Source organism: Oryctolagus cuniculus, chromosome 13, assembly GCF_964237555.1.
Source record: "Oryctolagus cuniculus chromosome 13, mOryCun1.1, whole genome shotgun sequence".
NCBI lineage: Eukaryota > Metazoa > Chordata > Mammalia > Lagomorpha > Leporidae > Oryctolagus > Oryctolagus cuniculus.
In genome coordinates this window covers 71,848,054-71,867,662 of record NC_091444.1, presented here as the reverse complement: position 1 = coordinate 71,867,662, position 19,609 = coordinate 71,848,054, and the positions used below count along the sequence as shown (strand labels likewise).

General features: G+C 41.9%; 1 protein-coding gene across 50 annotated transcripts in view; it reads left to right on the top strand.

Annotated features, from left to right (window-relative positions):
- The window catches only part of CELF2 (CUGBP Elav-like family member 2), a 931,997-nt gene that overhangs the window by 785,115 nt on the left and 127,273 nt on the right, over nucleotides 1-19,609 (top strand). For all 50 annotated transcript variants that reach the window (XM_051820872.2, XM_051820873.2, XM_070055758.1 and 47 more), the window contains one exon: nucleotides 18,929-19,011. In XM_051820872.2, the coding sequence (XP_051676832.1) occupies nucleotides 18,929-19,011 (83 nt within the window). The remainder of the gene's footprint in view (nucleotides 1-18,928; nucleotides 19,012-19,609) is intronic.

Here is a 19,609-nt window from a genome sequence, read left to right as displayed (position 1 = left end):
ATTATCTCTTGTGTTTGCAAGCTGAATCTCATCATGCAAGTTCTTTTCTTTTGTGAGCTGATGAAATTTAAGAATTGTTTTTCAATGAGGGTGAAATGTTTGATATGCCCAATAGGAAGTATGTTTTCCTTTTAATCTGGTCAATTTTACTAGGTGGTTTGTTGTTTTTGTTTTTTTTTTTAAAGATGAAGAAAAGCTGTGTGTACAGGTTCAGATGTATCATTCCATCACTCGCTTTATCTACCTGAAGCGAAAGGAATACCTAGTTTCCTGGGTATAATTATCTTGGGCCTAAGATGCAAGTTAGTTTGAATTCCCTAACGTTCTAATTTGTCAGAAGGAATGCACCCTCACCAACCTCTCAAATTCTGAAACCAAATTTTAGAACGTATTCTCTTTTGATTCTTCTAATTTTTATATATATATATATATAGAGAGAGAGAGAGAGAGAGAGAGAGAGAGAGAGAGAATGCGAGCAAGCCATTTTGGAAAGTACACTGATAATATGCTAAAATTGTGAAGCAAAGACCGAACTGACAAGCTCAGGGTTGGCAGTGCTTCAACTATATGTGTAAGTTTTGTTCTTTTTAACCACTGAGAGTCATATTAATCAGGATAGGCTAGACTGTAACAAGTAGATCCAAAAATGCATGAGGACCTTACACACAGTAGAAGTTTAGTTCTTATTCCTGTCACAAATTCTTTATGAAGGTGTTCTTGGTGACTTTCCTCCATATGGTAACACAGACATGCAGGATTGTGGCTCTGCCGTTTCCATCCACCCAGAAGTAAAGGATGGAAAGTATGGAGAATTCAAATCTACTCCATTTAAAACTCCAGCCCTGAAGCTGAAAATGTCACTTCTACTATTATTTCCTTAGAATGTAAATAGTGATATGGCCAGAGGTTAGCAAATGTGATTTCATCACGTGCTCTGCTACAATCCTGGATCTGTGGAAAGAGAATTGCTTTTGGTAGACAGCTAGTTGTCTCTGCCACAGAAGTCCTTGGTTGTATTGTTTCTCAGACTTCCTAGAGAATAAGAATCCTGGGAAACTGTCATACAGATAACCAAGCCTTTTCCATGGAAAGCCTGAGTTAACAGATCTGACTGGGTTCCAAGAATCTGTGTTTTTATAAACATTCTATGTGGTTATTATCTTCAGAAAAGTTGGAAAAATATTGTTTTCAGAGGTAACTAGTTTGTGGAAAAACATTTTGTATATTTGTTGGTAGTGTCATGCTAAGAATGCTGTGTTTTATGTAATGGTGACAAACAAAATGAATGAAACCTAACTTCTGGCACTGTTGTTTTATCTTCAGTCTTAGAATTAGGCTACATGCCTCATTGTAAGTCAGGATTCTACTGTGACCCCACTGTGTAGCAATAATATAACTGTTCCAACTTGAATTTTTGTTGAATTAGCTGATTGATTGATTTAGTTGGCCAAGTTTATCAGTCATTTTTGACATATGGTGATCAGATACTTGGAATATATCACTTTATGACAGCTCTTTAACACATAGGTCAGTGTATAAGATTGACTAGTAATGAAATGTTAACTTTTTTTCTCCCTCCTGTCATAATGTTGAACCCTTTAGAAACCCCATCATGGAAATTAAAAGTCAAAGTATATTGGAGGAACAGTGGTTGAATAATTTATCAATGACCAAAAATTATGTGTCATCATAAAAATGAAGCATGGAAATCTTGTCCACACAGCCTTCTGAACATGCTGGACAAATGACAAAATGTGTGGATTATCTATTTGGTAAGCTTTTCACAGCAAATTTAAATCCTAGACAGCCTACTTCATGCTACATAACAGTCTTGTGGGCCACGTTCCTTTTGACAAATTGGAATGTGCCCAAGGAATTCAAACCAACATGAATATTAGCCGAAAACAATTATATACAGGAAATTAATTCTACCTCTAACATCAAAAGTATTCCAGAATCTGTTGAAAAGATACTTGGAATATCCACTGTTTTGGATTGCCTCTGCTATTGATCTTCTTGTTAGAGAATATAATTTAGAACTGTGAAATCCTTTGTGGTAGGAGAAAATCTCTTTTAACTCTGAAGGAGTATTATTATCATTTGTTATCTGCACAATTAGAAGCAGTAGAGTACAGCAGAGGCTTTGCTGTATAAATGATCTTTGTTGCCTAGAGCTTTTAACTCATTGCAGAGTATTTTACACATGCTTTTCTTCCTGCCGCCATCTTCATAATTGTATGTGTGTTTGTTTGAAAGCCACATAAGCAGTGGCCCTGAAGTCCAAAAGGGCTAAAAGCCTTAGAAATCCATCTTCATCCAGTCATCTGAGGAAGAAACAGGAGCCCATGGGATATTTCTTATATCTTTTTTCTAAAGGTTTAATAGAAGCATAAGTGTCATTAGCAATGATTGAGAAAAATGAAAGTGTCTCTATCAAATACTACTTCAGTGTGCACACAGTGTGGGAAAGGTTGATAGATGTTAAGATCTTTCTGGAATGAAACCCAGTGGCTGCTAATCAGTGTGCGGCATGTGGAGGTTTCTATAATCCTAAAATCAAGGAAATATTTCACTTTTGCCTCAGAAATATTCTACAGACAGATTCTGTGGCCAGGAAGATGTGTAGTCTTTCAACCTGTAAATTAATGAGCTCTTAAGTCCGCAGCTACATCTTGAGGACATAAAGTAGAAGGACCGGCACTATGTTTTTCTAGTATCCATAATCTGTTATACTTATTCATTTCCTTGAAAAACTGGAAGGCTGTGTTCAATATCTATCTGGTTAGAGAGTCAGAACAATGAAGAAACAGGACAGCCTTTGGCAAGAGTAGGGCTACCTAAATGGATTCAGCCCAGGCTTTGTCAGTAACCCAGAGTTAACTCTGTCAAGACACTACTTTTTTTGTGCCACCATTTCTTTAACTGAAAACTAGTGCTTAGACTAGACTGTTGCTAAGATCCCTTTTTGCTCCTTAGTCCGGCATTTCAAGTTGATGACAGTCAAATCAGGACCAGGTCTTACTTGGAATCACAATATGACTAAATTTTATCACTTTCCCCTAGCTGTGTCATTTTTTAGTCATTTTCCTTCTTTCCTGATAGTCCCTTAAGCCACAGAACCCATGTTCTTACTGTATAGACTCTGTAGTCATAGGTTTATTTATTCTATGTTGTAAACCAATAAAGAAACAGATTACAGTGTTTTTTGTTTGGAGGAATTTTTATTTTAATGTCAGTCTTGAGCTTCAGACCAAAAAGATGCAGTTCAAAGAGGGAAAAGAAAGAGGAAGAGAAAAAAGGACAGATGTGAGGTTTGCTTGCGATGACTTGAGTTTTCATCTGTTGTCCCAGAATCTTTGTTAACATTATCTCTTCCACTTTCAGAAGCGTCCTCACTTGGGTGATGAATTATTTGATCACCCTAGATGCAGAGGAAGTCCTCGGAATGTCCCAAAAAGTTAGAATAGAAGAAAGGAAAGAGCACCTTACCTGTTATTTTTGGTGTCAGATTCTGGGCTTGGCTCTGCATATATTTTGTTTTCAATGACCCAGACAAAGTCTATCCTACCTAACCATCGCACTACACATGGAGGTCAGAAATTAGTAACTACTGGCATCATTTCTTAAAAAAATGACTGAAGGATGTTTTATGGACAGTTTTTACTGCTGATGGCCCAGGTCAGAAAGCCTTGCAGACCAGGAGGTCTAAAAACTGCATTGTGGTAGGGTGGTGAGCACATAGGGAAATGCCCTGAGGATAGAACATCACAAAGTATTTAACGGGAATCTTAGTGCCTGACACTAGGCTATGCCTGGTTGGGTGTGGGTGGGGGGACAGAGAAGCCTGGGGCACAGCATCTACTCTGAAGGAGTTTCAGGGATCCTTAAAGTAACAGGAGAATAAAGCAGCCACAGTGAGATGCAGCTGTTTATCAGACAATGAGTCATCTTTGCCTGTTCTTATCATTGTGAAGTGGGACCTCTCAAAACGAAATACAGCTGCTAGGAACCCCTTTGTCCAGGGATGCCAGACAGACCTGGTGGTTGCGTCCCAGTCATCAACCTGACTTCTTTCTTCTGACCCTTCATGTTTACGATGCCACATCTTCATGCAAAGCCTAGTGGTATTGCTGTTTTTCTTTTTCTACTGTTGCTAAAACAAAGGGAAATGACAAATGTGTGGTTAAGCTCCTTTTACAGTACTGAAAGCTGAATGTACTCATTAGATAGCAGCAGGTTTTATTTCAAATAACTGTTTTAGGGAATTTTTGTTTCTTAGGGGCATACCATAAAATGTACAGTTGGGGGAAATTTTGTTGTACCCTGAATGGGAAAGTCATCAAAATGATTCCATTAAAATTGACTGACTATTTAGAGGCTGTGTAAATGGATGTTCAGAGTATTCAAAGGCCATGCAAATGGTGAACTTGGCTAGTTCCAAGTAATTACTTTAGAAAGCAAGACAATAAAATCAATTCTAAACCCTATTAAAGGGCTCATGGTCATCACTTAGAAAGAGGCTCCCTTGTCCTCCCTCCCATCCAGAGACCCACGGGGAGCAGCTCACTGTGTGGCCAGCCTGTCTGTGCTGCCTTTCTGTATCTATCTCAGTTTCATTTGCTATAAAACTGAGGTAATGCTGCTGTCCCTGACCTGCCTCAAAGGGGAGCCTGTGTAGGGTCTATCTGGTCTCAAAGTGTTATGGAGAAACATAATAGTAATCTAAGGTGGACAGCAACCTTTCACATTTATAAAACTTAAAAAATATTTTTGTTTAAAAAAGACAGCACTCTCTTATGTGCTGGTTCACTCCTAATTGCCTGCAGTAGCCCAAGCTGAGCCAGAATCTGGGGATTCCATCCAGGTCTCCCACTTGAGCTACCTGCTACTTCCCAAGATGGAAATGAGGAGTGGAAATAGGACTCAAACCCAGGCACTTCAATATGGCATGTGGGCATATCAAGTGTTGCCTTAACCTCCACTCCAAATGCCCATCCCTACTAAGCCATTTTATTTATATGCTGGAAGCTATGTTGATGTTGTACATTTTCTTAATATAATAAATCTATGATAAAGTTACAATTAACATATTGTAAATAAGAAACAGGCTTGAAGAAGTTAAGTCATTTGTCAAACTGATTGTCAGTCTGAGATGCTAGAAAGAGATGACTATGCTGGACTCACTGCAAAGATTATGAATGAAGCAGCAGAGAAATATCCAGTATCACTTTGAAAGCTATCATGGTCTCTGCTGTGAGAACTCAGGGAACAATTTATACTTGGTTCCAAAAATGAGTTCTTACATGATTTCCACTGTTCCAGGCAATGTGTAAAAATACCTCCTTCCTTTATCTACATGAAAGGTGGCTTAGTTATTGTCGGCGTAGGGTAGACGCAGTTATAATGGCTATAAACATTAGCTCTCCAGAGTCATATACTACAAAATGTTTAAAATAAATGCAGATTTTTACTTTAGCCTATCCATATGGTTTCTGTCGCCAAATGGTTTGCCTCTTCATTTCACTCTGACTGTAAAGATGAGAGAGTTAGATAATGACTACTCATTCCAATTCCAGAAAAAATACATGTTTGACTTTGGATTGCAAGCATTCATTTTGAGCGTTCAGATACAATGAAAAGTTAGAATACTATTGATAAGTGCTGAGGTACAGAGCTGAGCTGTATTTTATTCAGCCTAACAAAAGGAACCTATATTCTTAGTCTATACAAATGCAAGTTGATGTACCATTGAAGCAGGACAATGAAGTTGAGACTTAAGAGGTTGTTCTGGCCTGAAAGCATCAAAAAGCCCAGTATGCTGAGTTGAGAATCATAAGAAAATAGATACAGTTTTTAACCTGCTCTCATTGTCACTAGACTCCTAATTACAATGCCATCCTATCCTCAAGAGAATCTGTACTATGAAATAACCTCATATTAGAAACTTCCTTTTAATGAGGTCCCTAAGTACTTTAGAAACTAAATCCTTTTTAATTGGATTCAAGACAGAACTACCTTATACCACATTTAACCCTGTGATGCCTTCCTTGATACCCTGTGAAGTTATCTTGGTTCTCTCTGCCTAAGGCCTAATCGGGCCCCTCAGCTCTGGCTGAAGGAGCATTGTTGCAGTCTCCAGTTACCAGCCTCTGCCTCACAAGAGCGCTCTTGGGACACTGGTCAGTGAATTGGGCCAGTCACCTGCCTTTTAGGGATGCTGCCCAGGATGGCCTTCTTGACTACTTACTACATTCGTCCTCACTGTTTTGTTTTTTTTCTTTTTATCTTTAGAGAAAAATATGGTCCTCTTTACTACTGTTAAGATTAGTAATTGAAAAATAGAAAATGTAGTCAAATCCATTGCTTACTATCTTTTATTCCAAAGGTCAAATGACTCTTTCTGAAACAAAGGAGAGAGCTCTTCATTCTTCACACTCTTCCCCTCTGGCATCTTGACAAACATGTGCCTCACCCATAAACTCACCTTCAGCTGATGCTTAGAGCAGAGTGTGAGAGTTCAGGAAACTGTTCAACATAATGATTGGCCCATCAGGGGGAAGAAAAGATGACATTAAAATTCTTCAGATACTTTTACAGCTATTAGACATTTGAAATGGCGTAACATAAGTGGCTTGTTTCAGAGAACCAGGAAGGGGAAAAAGCAGATTCCTGCAATTTTGCCTGTGATATCTTTTCCATCTGTCATGCTTTAGTGGAAATTTACATAATAATAGGTGAGGAAGTGTTGCAGTACACAGTAGTCCACAATTTCTTTCCCAAAAGGCTTAGAAATGCAGTAGATTAATCTAGGTCAAAAAAAAAAATCTCTATTTTCCTGGAAGAATCAGAAATTGTACCTCTTTTCACAGTGACATGGGAATAACAGAAGATGACTCTCCCAAGGGAAGTCTCTAGGGCTGTAGGAGATTGGCAGTAGCCTGGATCTTGTAGCAAATTAACAAAAACGTGGTTGTAGCTGGTGAGGCGGCCAGTCTGAAGGAAGATGTGGCCTTGCCACCAACGCTAGTGAGGTCATTGTTCCCTCCTGACTTAAAAGTTGGCTCTCATTTGCTCTCTAGGAGTAGTTCCCCTGAGGGCTTTTTGGGGGGCATAGGATTACAGGCCCAGGTAGCCAAAGAAGGGCAGGGTGTGAGCATTGTGGCACAGCAGACTGTGGACACCTGCATCTCCAGTCAGTGCCTGTGATCAAGTCTCACATCTCATTTCAATCCAGCTTCTGGCTAATGCACTTGAGAGGCAGCAGATGGTGGCCGAAGTGCTTGGGCCCGTGCCACCCATGTGGGAGACCTGAATGGAGTTCCTGGCTGCTCGCTCCTGCCTGACCCAACCCTGGCTGTTGTAAACATTTGGGGTTTGAGCCAGCAAATAGAAGATTCTGATATCTCTCTGTGTCTCAGTCTCTCTCTGTCACTCTGCTTTTCAAGTAGATGAAAATAAATATTAAAAAAAAAAAAAAAAAGGATGTGCACATCTGCCCTGCCAGTGAAAGTTTCCCAGGGGATTCCCCTAGGGTAGCATTTGGTAATCCAAACCGTGGTGTCCCTATAATTCAAGTTCTGAAAGCAGAATGGCAGCATCATCTCTTTGCTTCCTAGGTAGTGGACAGATGCTAACACTTTCTACATCAGGGTGCCAATTATGTAAAACTCTATAAAACTAAGCTAATTGGGTATGTTTTCATTAAAAGTTGGTTTCTACAGGATGAGGCATTTCTGTTGGGGAGTTGCTGTTCTAGCTGTGGAAGTCCTGTTTTTACATAAGAAAATAGGAGTTTTGTCTTAGGTGACTGTTGAAGCAACATTTAAACCAAGAGAGGTTGAAGTTGTAAAAAAAAAGAAAGAAAAAAACAGTGTTAGGTGAACACGAAAGAAGTCTGAAGCAGTTCTGGGGTCTTTTGGAGTAAGGCAGAACTCTTTAAGGGGTAGTTCAAGCCATGCTGAGAGGACAGAAATTGATTTCCAAGATGCACATCAACTAGTAATTATTGGAATGGCTGTGCCTCTAAGCTATGTGTGTGACTGGAGACAGCCTGAACTTCTGTTTCCTAACTTCATGTATAAAATGGTACAGGGGTGGAGGTTTGGGCAGGTGTACAGTTAACTAAAGTTAACTAATTGGAAAATTCTTTGATTCTACAGAAAGGGCACAGAAGCAATCAGAAAGCTGTGCCACCTTAACTTCCTGTGGTTTGGGGCTGGTACAAAGCAAAGCCCTCTTGTCTTCAGACAGAAATTTAGTCAACTAATTTTTGCTTTAGTTGCCACTTTTTTCATGCCACTCATTCATACCTCTCAGTTTATTTTATTGTAGCCATATTGCTTTGACATCTAAGTACATCAAAGGAGCCTCAAGGAAGAAACTGTAGGAGGAATATGTAAGTGGGTTTAGCATCAAAAGAACTTTTAAATACAGCTTGTGGAATCAGCATCTATTTTTTTTTAAAGATTTATTTATTTATTTGAAAGTCACTTAGAGAGAGAAGGAGAGACAGAGAGAGAGAGAGTGAAAGAAAAGTCTTCCATCCGCTCCTTCACTCCCCAATTGGCTGCAATGGCTGGAGCTGCGCTGATCTGAAGCCACGAGCTAGGAACTTCTTCCAGGTCTCCCACATGGGTGCAGGGGCCCAAGGACTTGAGCCATATTGTACTGCTTTCCCAGGCCATAGCAAAGAGCTAGATCAGAAGTGGAGCAAGGCCAGCTCTCTGCTGTGGCCAGGGAGTGCAGTGGAGGATGGCCCAAGAACTTGGGCCCTGCACCCCATGGGAGACCAGGATAAGTACCTGGCTCCTGCCATCGAATCAGCGTGGTGCGCCGGCCGCGGCGGCCATTGGAGGGTGAACCAACGGCAAAGGAAGACCTTTCTCTCTGTCTCTCTCTCTCACTATCCACTCTGCCTGTCAAAAAAAAAACTATTTGGCTGGCACCGCGGCTCAATATGCTAGTCCTCCACCTAGCAGCGCCGGCACACCAGGTTCTAGTCCCAGTTGGGGCGCCACATTCTTTCCCAGTTGCCCCTCTTCCAGGCCAGCTCTCTGCTGTGGCCCGGGAAGGCAGTGGAGGATGGCCCAAGTGCTTGGGCCCTGCACCCACATGGGAGACCAGGAGAAGCACCTGGCTTTTGGCTTCGGATCAGCGCGGTGCGCCGGTCACAGCGCGCCACCCATGGCGGCCATTGAAGGGTGAACCAACGGCAAAAGGAAGACCTTTCTCTCAGTCTCTCTCTCACTATCCACTCTGTCAAAAAAAAAAAAAAAAAAAAAAAGTGGAGCAGCCAGGACTCGAACCAGCACGCATATGGGATGCCCGCACTGCAGATGGCAGCTTTACCTACTACACCACAGCGGCAGCCCTGAATCAGCATCTTTCTAAGTTGTATTTTATACCCCTTGAAATCAAGCCGTCACTGTCCTGAGGACAAATTAGAAAGGCTAAACATGGGGGACCGGTGCTGTAGTGTAGTAAGTTAAGCTACCACCTGTTGTGCTGGCATCCCATTTGGGTGCTGGTTCGAGTCCCGGCTACTCCACCTCTGATCCAGCTCTCTGCTGTGGCCTGTGAAAGCAGTAGAAGATGGCCCAAGTCCTTGGGCCCCTGCACCCACGTGAAAGACCAGAAAGAAGCTCCTGGCTCCTGGCTTCAGATCGGTGCAGCCGTTGCAGCCAATCAGGGAGTGAACCACTGGATGGAAAACACCTCTCTCTCTCTCTCTTTCTCTCTTTCTCTCCTTCTCTCTCTGTGTATCTCTGACTTTCACATAAATGAAATAAATCTTTAAAAAAAGAAAAAGACTAAACATGGGAGATGCAGGACTATGGAGACCAGTAGTTAAGGTATCAGATTTGGTTTTGTTGCTCTGCCATTTTTGCTTTGTTATGTTTTTTCTGGGCAGTTAGACTTCTGCCTGAAGAAAAGAATACGTCCATGACTCTCTAGGGCACCAAATTGGCTTCAAAGATTTATCTTTGTACTTTCTAACATTGTCTTTTGTCTCAAGATGTTGAGGGTACAATCAACTTCTAGACCACCATAAAACTACTTTAAAAAAAAAAAGTCAAAGCTAAGGGTTTTTTAATTAATTCAGGGGATTTTTTATGTTTTTTTGTTTTGTTTTGTTTTGTTTTGTTTTGTTTTTAAACCTTTAGCTGCTTTATAGAAACTGAAAGTAGGGGGTCCTGGCAGGGGCAAAGCCCACGATTGGTAGTGGAAAGCGTTGTGTGTATGGCCGGCGCCGGGGTTCACTAAGTTAATCCTCCACCTGCGGCACCAGCACACTGGGTTCTAGTACCGGTTGGGACTCCAGATTCTGTCCTGGTTGCTCCTCTTCCAGGCCAGCTCTCTGCTGTGGCCCGGGAGGGCAGTGGAAGATGGCCCAAGTGCTTGGGCCCTGCACCCGCATGGGAGACCAGGAGAAGCACCTGGCTCCTGGCTTCGGATCAGCGCGGTGCACCGGCCGCAGCGCGTCAGCCACAGCAGCCATTGTGGGGTGAACCAATGGAAAAGGAAGACCTTTCTCTCTGTCTCTCTCTCTCACTGTCCACTCTGCCTATTCAAAAAAAAAAACGTTGTGTGTAGGAGGGTTGCTTGAGAAAAAAGTACCCTTTTCATCAGCAGCCTTTGGATTCTAAAATAAAAAAGTGTTCTCCACATGTTAGCTAAGATTGAAAGAGAAAATATATTACAAAACAAATCAAGTATGAGGAGTAGGTCCTTTTTTGACTTAAACTAGCTTGCATGCTTCTGACTTGACAACAAGCCACAGACCCAGTTGAAATTCGGCTTTTGTGAAGTAGGCACCTGCTTTGCTTGCAAATGTGCATACAGAAGAGCTTCATTCACAGAAAGAGGAAAAAAAAATACATAGCAGATTCACTAATTTAGCCTTCCAGGCCCTTAGTTCCTTGATCTGTCAGCCCGTTAGAATTCAAAGGCAGCCTGTAAAGGAATTTTCGATTCACAACATGATGACTTTGTAGATGTCCTGAATTCGAATATGTCTTGAATTGAATTTGTCTAGCAGGACTATAACTTTGCTTTTTAAGAAAAAAAAGGACGATGAAGTAGGAAAGTCCAGGATTCAACTTTCAATAATCATTCTGTGGCTGGTTTCAAATGTTTATTGCTTAGATTTAGAAAACAAAGCAGGTTTCATGTTTTGAAGATGTACAAACCTGTCTCTTTAAGACAAAGTTCACTTAGGAGAGACAAGTGTTCTTATGCACAATACAGTAAGCTTCAAACTTGAAATAATGTTATCTTACCTGCTTGGCCACAGAATTGTAGAAAATTACTTGTTACCTTCTTTCCACATTCCTCAAGTTGTACAGTTAGTTGATTGTATTCTAGAAAGTGCTCCACAATTTTCCATATTAAAATATTACTAAATTCTAGTATCAGGGAAAAAAATAGCAATTAGAGCTAGAACATTCCAAAAAGGCTATCTTTGTCACTTATGAGGACAACTTAGGCGGGAGAATTCATCCCAGTGCAGGCTGGAGGTTACAAGAGAGTCACTGGGATGGTTTCAGTGGTACTAGCCCTTTGTGGGGTTGGCTCATTGAAAGGATAGACCACTGACATACACCTGCAATTTCTGCCCTGCAGCTGATGAGTGACTCAGTAACTGAGAACCATGCAAGTTACTGACCTCCTGTCTCTAATCCTGAATTCTCCAAAAGCAGGAGAATACATACATGCATAATACATACATACATACATCATACATACATACATGCATACATACTAGGAACTGCCATATTTTACCCTCTCCGCGGCTTGGAGAAAATTGCCTTTTCAACATGGTGGCTGCAGAGCACCTGATCTTAGTTTATTCCTTCCCCAATTAGGTTTAGCAACCTCAGAGGAAGTTTCTTTAATGAGCATGGTGTCAGTTTTCCTAAGAGCGGTTACAGTAGTTGTAAAATCTGATCTTTGGTATCACTGTATGGCCATGTCTGTGCTACCCGCCTTGTTGACGAGTGCTAGTAAATTGCTGTTTGACTCGGGCAAGCTCTGATACCAACTAGCTGTCTCTACATAAGCAGTACTTTTTTTCCCCCTTGGAGTATTCTTACCCAGAGTTTCCAAGTAAAGATTTTTCCAGAAAAACAGCTGTGGTTTGAAAAGATTTGTGATAACCCAGATGGTTTCTTTGAGGATAAATCTTACTTGATCGTTTAAAATTAAAGTCTTTCAGTGAAGTTGAGTGTTTTCTTTATAGTTTTACACTGCTTGTGTGTGTGTGTGTGTGTATGTGTGTGTGTGTATAGGCCATTGGCCTTTCTTGTTTGTGCCTTTACCTTTGGAAACAGCAAGAATTTTGTAACAGTGTCTGAAATTATCCAGCAATTATGTGGGAAAAATATCTGAGGGAACTTTTTATGATAGCAGGAACTATTAGTGAAAAGAGTCAGATACCAACTACCCTATTTGGAGTATGTAGCACTCAGCCTCTCTGGGAATTGCTGCTCTAAACTTCTGATACATCATGGTATAATCATATCTCACAATTATAATACTGATTACACATTGCTTTACCAGCTGAACATATGCAAAAATACTGCTAAACTTGCCAATTTCGGGAAATCTGTGTGTCAGCAGGCACCCAGTCCCCCTGACAGTACTCTGGGAAGGTAAAACAAAAGGGGTAAGCAGACTGGAAATTGGAAATAGGTAAGTGTTCTGCACTTCTACCCTTACCTTGAAGCCCAGTGCTTCCTGACTACCCAAAGATGCTGTCAGCCCTCACCCGGGCCCGCCTCATAGACAGGAAGATCCATAGATCTATAGGTCACCCCAGGAGCAGTCTTCCATACTCCATCTCTCTTACGTTCCCTTCCTCAAGACTCTGCTAGATGGTCGTGGTTGAACAGCATAATTAAATACTGTGACATGTTAGTGGCTGCCAAGATTTCACATATTACCCCTGTAACATATGTACAGATTATGAGAATCTTATCGTGATCCACAAAAAGGGTCACCAGAGGTGGAAATGTTAGGCACTTTGTCTAATCTGTGCCTGAGACTGGGTTTGGTTTTGTAATTACCTTTTTTTTTTTTTTTTTGACAGGCAGAGTGGACAGTGAGAGAGAGAGACAGAGAGAAAGGTCTTCCTTTGCCGTTGGTTCACCCTCCAATGGCCGCCGCGGCCAGCGCGCTGCAGCCGGCGCACCGCGCTGATCCGATGGCAGGAGCCAGGAGCCAGGTGCTTTTCCTGGTCTCCCATGGGGTGCAGGGCCCAAGCACCTGGGCCATCCTCCACTGCACTCCCTGGCCACAGCAGAGGGCTGGCCTGGAAGAGGGGCAACCGGGACAGAATCCGGCGCCCCGACCGGGACTAGAACCCGGTGTGCCGGCGCCGCTAGGCGGAGGATTAGCCTAGTGAGCCGCGGCGCCGGCCTGTAATTACCTTTTGTGTTACCACTGTACTTACCTCATCTGTGAACTTCAAGTCCTGATGAGCAGTGTAGGGAAGGGGTTGATCAATAGACATATGAATGATGAATTATTATAACTTTTGTCTCCAAAATCTAAAAGTCTTCAAAATACAATGAACTGTTGAACATGTTGAAATGGGAGATTTCAGAGAATGACCTGGGTGTGTGAGGTCATTTTTGCTTTCTAACGTGGTTCCTGAACCTGGCAGGAATCAAGTTCCTTACTTATGACACTGCACCTGTGTCTGCTGAGCCCCAGTGTCCCTTGGCCAGTCATTTATCTTCTTTGATATCAACAGGGCCTTCCTCTGTACTACACAGGCAGCAGGGAAAGGGGGTAGTAGGAATGAATACTGAGGCCTGAGGGACTGGCTGCTCTGATACGTGTTGTAGCCACTGACCATCACAGAGCATCTGTGGGTTTTGTAGGTGTTTAACCACCCACCTTACACTGATGTTTGAAACAGAACCTGCAGAAGGAGGGAGGCCTGTCTCTGGAATCTGATTGCCGAGCCATCTGGTGTTGCAGCTGACCTGGAAATGAATCCAGTACATTTCAGACCTGAGTTACAGCTGGCGTGGGGAAATCTGAGAAACAGGTGGTTCCCTTAACAGCTGTATGTTCAGTTAGGGCCAGCAAGAAAGAACATTTCATGCTTGTTGAACCTTCATGGGCTTTCTGGGATCTATAGTAGTTCCCTAACCTTTTGCCATAATAATTACTTTATGAAGGCAAATAATGGCATTTCTGCCTTCTTTGTTGAGACATTCTGTGCAAGTCAATGAATCTAAAATGTTTAAGTCAGTATATTAAGTGAAGATGAATTATAAAAAGATTGCTAGCTGAGAGTATACTTACAGAAACAACAATCTTTCAAATATATGCTTGCTTATTCTGGAAATACATGAATTGAAGTCCCATGGTGGAGAAACACTAATTGCTGCATCTCAAATAACTGTTTAAATCTGGAGGGCTGTACTTATCCTTTAGCATTTAAGATAACCAAACACGGTTGTTATTAACGGAATCATTATGCATGCCAAATAAAGTTTAAGACACTTTTAACAGAATAAAAGTAAAGAATAAGTTTGGTTCTTTCTTATCTGTTCTAACAAACACTTTGGCTGTTTATCTACCTAGTACAAAAGGGGCGGGGGTATTTTAGGCAAATCTGGTATTTATTCACTGATTTAGAAGGGATAGAATTAAAGTGACTAAGATTCGGAGAAAGCAAGACATTTTCCCCAAAGTCATGCAGGAACCAAACTATGAAAGCCAGAGAAGACTCTCAGTATTATCCCTGTCTCACTGTCTGTCCCTTGACTCCATATTTGTACAAGTTGTCCATTGCATGATAGTGCCTGCTGAGGCTGTGAACAGGGGCAGCCCTGGACACAAATCCATGGGCTGTGACAAGGGGTTGTGTCCACCTGGAGATGGGACATCTTTTCCAAATACACACAAAGGTTCCTAGTTGATTTGCTAAGTGTGGCACCTAAAAGGTCAGGGGCAAATGAGGGAAGTACATCACCAGCATCACAGCATAGGATGTTCTATTAAAGTTCATTAAAATTAGAGTTTATTGGGCCGGTGCCGTGGCTCAATAGGCTAATCTTCCGCCTTGTGGCGCCGGCACACCGGGTTCTAGTCCCAGTCAGGGTGGCGGATTCTGTCCCGGTTGCCCCTCTTCCAGGCCAGCTCTCTGCTGTGGCCCGGGAAGGCAGTGGAGGATGGCCCAAGTGCTTGGGCCCTGCACCCACATGGGAGACCAGGAGAAGCACCTGGCTTTTGGCTTCAGATCAGCGCGGTGCGCCGGCCACGGCGGCCATTGGAGGGTGAACCAATGGCAAAAGGAAGACCTTTCTCTCTGTCTCTCTCTCTCACTGTCCACTCTGCCTGTAAAAAATAAAAAAAAAGAGTTTATTTTAGCATAATTTCTAAAGAATCTGTTTAAATGGATGTATGATAAATGAGATAAAAGCTGTGTATAGTGTGAAGGGGATCTATAACAACAAAATTCCTTATTTCACCCTACCGGTTGCACAGGCAGGGTGGACCCTGGTTAAAACTGTTAAGAGTTTAATATTTTGAGTAAAAATATTTTCATTTGAAATAAATGACAATGGAACATTGTGACATACCTCCACTCCTTTGGTGTACCCCTTCATATGTGTACTTCCTCTATAACTTATAATTAAAAGTCATAACAAAAAACAGGAGCCTACAACACATCCAGTGCTTTCCATGTGCCTGTCTCTGGGGGATTAAGCCACCTACCCAAGGACTCCTAGCTAGCAACTGGTGGAACTGGGGTACTATTACGTGTTGGAGCTCACGTTCCGAATCACTGTGCAGTCCTTATTTAGACAGCCCCGTCTTGTGAGCTGGAAGGATCACTTTATGGATCCATTATCAAATTATAGCAATTCAAACCGAAAATAAATTGTAGTTATCAAAGAAATGCCTAACCACTTGTTTTTAGGCCTCAGGATAATTCCATTTTCGAGTTGGATGTTTTAGATATTTTCCCAGTTCTTATTCTGTATTTGGAGTCACCTCCCTCCATTCCTTTCCCCTTTTCACCTGCCTTTCCATACTGCTCAGCAGCTTCAAATGTTCCCTTTATTAAAAAGGGGGGGGACCCCACCTACCTCGTTCAAGATGAAATCCAGGCAGTTAAGCCACTAGAGATGCTCACATCCCATATCAGGGTGCTGCTTTAAGTCCCAGCTATTCTGCTTCAGATCCAGCTCCCTGTTAATGTACCTGGGAAGCAGTGGGTGGCAGCTCAAGTCCTTGAGTTCCTGCTACCTATGTGGGAGACCCTGATGGAGTTCCAGGCCACTGTCCCAGCCCATCTGTTGTAACTATTTGAGGTGTGAACTTGCAGATGGAAGATTCTCTTCATCCTCTCCCCCTTCTCCCTCCCTCCACCTCCCTCTCCCTCCCCCTCCCTCCCTTTCCCTCCTCCCTCCCCCTCCCCCTCCCTCGCTCTCTCCCTCTCCCTCCCTCTCCCTGCCTCTCCTTCCCTCTCCCTATCTCCCTCTCTCCCTCTCTCTCTCTCACTTTAAGTAGTCACCCTCACACTAAGGCACAGACAGCTAGGAATAGTTAGAAGTCTCCATCCCCCAGGGGCAGCAGCTTGATACTTAACAGAAAATGATCCATGCCTTCCTAGTGGACTCTCAGGCAGCAGCAAGTGGTAGGGATTTTGTTGGTATAGCGGGAGAGCTTCCTTTATTCCTGAGATCACTGCGGGTTGGTCAGAGCTTTTCAAATTCACCTAATATGAAAGGGACACAAGATTGCTTTAGTTCATACCATCTTTGTTCTGTGTTGCTTTTGTCTAATTGTAATTTGTTCTCTATTCTCAGTCTCTCTGTCATTCTTCTGTTCCTTTAGGCCAACCTAAACTTTTCATTCTTGGCTTTGAACATGGCCAAACTGGCATTTGTTTTTCATCTCCCACATTTATTCTTTCTTAGTCTCCTGCTTTTCAAACTTCCCCAAAAACTCATCCATCTCTAAAACTTCTTTTCTGGAGTGTATCACCTCCAGAACCACCTGCCTAAAAATATCAGATCGTGCCTCCTTACTGAAGCTTTGATTATTCAGTAAGATTGAAATTTGAAACTTGCCGTTTGCTCCTTATCCCAAAGCTAAGACCAGAAGAGGGAAAGGAGAACTAAATTGGGGTCTGTTAGTTGGAGGTGTTGAGATGGCTTTTCTTGTTCTGCTTTCTGTCCCAAACCTGGTGAAACATGGTTGATATTTTTCTTCTCAAAATGACTACAGTAGTTTAGTGGGAGTTGGGACGTGACTTCCTTAATTTGAAGCAACCCCTGTGGCTCTTCTGGAGTTTACACTGTGACAGTGAAGCTGAAATCACTAGTTGACTAGTTATTAAAAAGTCTACTGTCAAGTAGCACGGCCAAATAAACTTGGTCAAAGAAATCAAATTAGCTGAAGTGTGAGCCTATTTTAAAATGGTCAGTCTCTCCATCTCTGGTTCGTTAAAGAAGGATTTCTGATGCTTGGATGCATGGAAGTTTGGTTTTCCAAAAGGTTGTGAACATTAATCTTGGTGGATTTTGATGAAATTAAGTCCAAGATAAGTTTCAGGATAAGGAGGAGGAATCTTAGATGCAGTTCACAATGCTGTGCGAATGGCTTTGTACATCATTTTCCCCTCTCTCTTGAAGGAGTTTTTATTTTGAAAAATTGAAATGCTGATATGTGATTCTAAGTCTTCGATGTCTTTCCTTGCTAGTTCCCTCCTTCACAACTGTGTTATTTTGTTCTGAACTTTGTCTTGATTTATATGATTTCCCTACTGAACCAGTACTGGTGCGTCAGAGCTGCACATTTCTCTCCTGCTATTTTCTGTGCTTGATGCATATCTCTTAAGTTCTTCCTGTCCCTGTCTGGCTTTGTGAGTCTTCTCCACCAAAGTTTAGACTATATACACACAAACAGTCTTAATGAGTGCCTTGCTCCACTTTTTTTCTCCACTTAACAAAAAGGTACCATCTTTCTTTCCTTCAAATTTCTAAAGTCCATCTCCTTTGTCCAAGCCTCATTGTGCTGAGAGAACTATATGCTGATTAATAAGTTGTTACCCAGTGTCTTCATCTGCAAGTTGAAGTAGGGGCTAGCCATCCTGCAGGATGCAGAAGGAATGGTCTAAGGTCTCAACACCATTTACTTTGATGGAAGAGGTTGGTTGCAAAGAGGATCTCTCCTGGCCTTCTCTTGGGGGGCTTTCAGCTTGGACTCCCTGGCTGTTGGAAATGAGGAATCAAGAGGTTAGCAGTTGGTGTGCCACAGCCATATTTAATACATGGGCCAGACTATACTAACATCTCTTTGGCCATGTAACCACCCATTTAAATTCTAGCTGGTTAGAATACAGTCTCTGATTTTCACAGACAAGTACTGAGTGTCACATGTACAGAACTTTGCATTATGTACTGTGATGAAGATAAAAAAGAATAAGGCATTACCCCAGCTTTTAAGAAGCTTATAATCCAGTTGTCAAAGCCTTTGAATTTAGAACGTGTTTTAAAAGTGTGACGTGTTCTAGAGGTATTTCAGATAATCGTAGTTACTGTAAATTTATGCTGTTGTTACCATGATGAAGTACGTCTCTTTAGGTAGGTGCTAGCCAAAAACAGGTCGTATTCACCTCACCCACCCCACTGCCACATTCCACCCTCACTCATGAGTAGCTCCATCCAAATAGTTGGTGCACTGAGCTATGAATTGGTTTCCAACATGGGTAAAGCTAATAAATATGATTTTGGATGAAAGGCACTGTGTAAAAGCTTGAGATGTTGTTATTACTGTTCTCATACGCTTTATTATTTTTAAATTATGCATCCTTTTAAGTAGATTATTTGTTCGCTGCAGTCTCCATTATATCTAAGCAAAGCATTCACAGAAATTTCTAAAACCTTTTCATTTCTCTCTGTAGGTTGTTGTTTCGTAACATTTTATACAAGAAAAGCTGCACTTGAGGCCCAGAATGCACTGCACAATATTAAAACTTTACCTGGGGTGAGTCGGTTTACTTTTGTACCAAAATCACTTTATTGCTTGAAAATGGTCCTTTCAACTGAAGGTTCTAGTTATGAGCTCTTAGTGCCAAAAATGACTTTGGTCTTTTGAGGAGTGTGTGCTGACCCCTCTGTTCCCTACAGCAGTCAAACCAGCTGGCTGGCCCATACAGAAGCGCTGGCATTAACACTGATGGGAAGAGCTCTCAAATAGCACGTCCCCTGGTTAGAAAATCAGAGTGACCCCACTGGGTAGCAGCAGCTGCCAAAGTGTATTGGGTGGGCTAAGATTTTAAAAGGAAAAAACCCAACACACACAAGAGAAGCAAATGGAAAAGGAAAAGCTTTTACTCACCAGGAGCCTCTTTTCAGATTTAGTCTTTATATTTTCTTTTGAAAGGACAAAAATGTGCCCTGTACAGCTGTAATATCAAGCCTCCTAATGATTTCTAAACAGTCAGTGGTGGTTAACAAAGTCAGTGTCTTAATGCCCAATTTGTGGCTTCATGTTGACATAGAACAGAAAACACAAAGTTTATCATATTTTTTCCCATTTCCTTCCCAGTAATATTTCATGATCAGTACAATTCCCTAGAAAT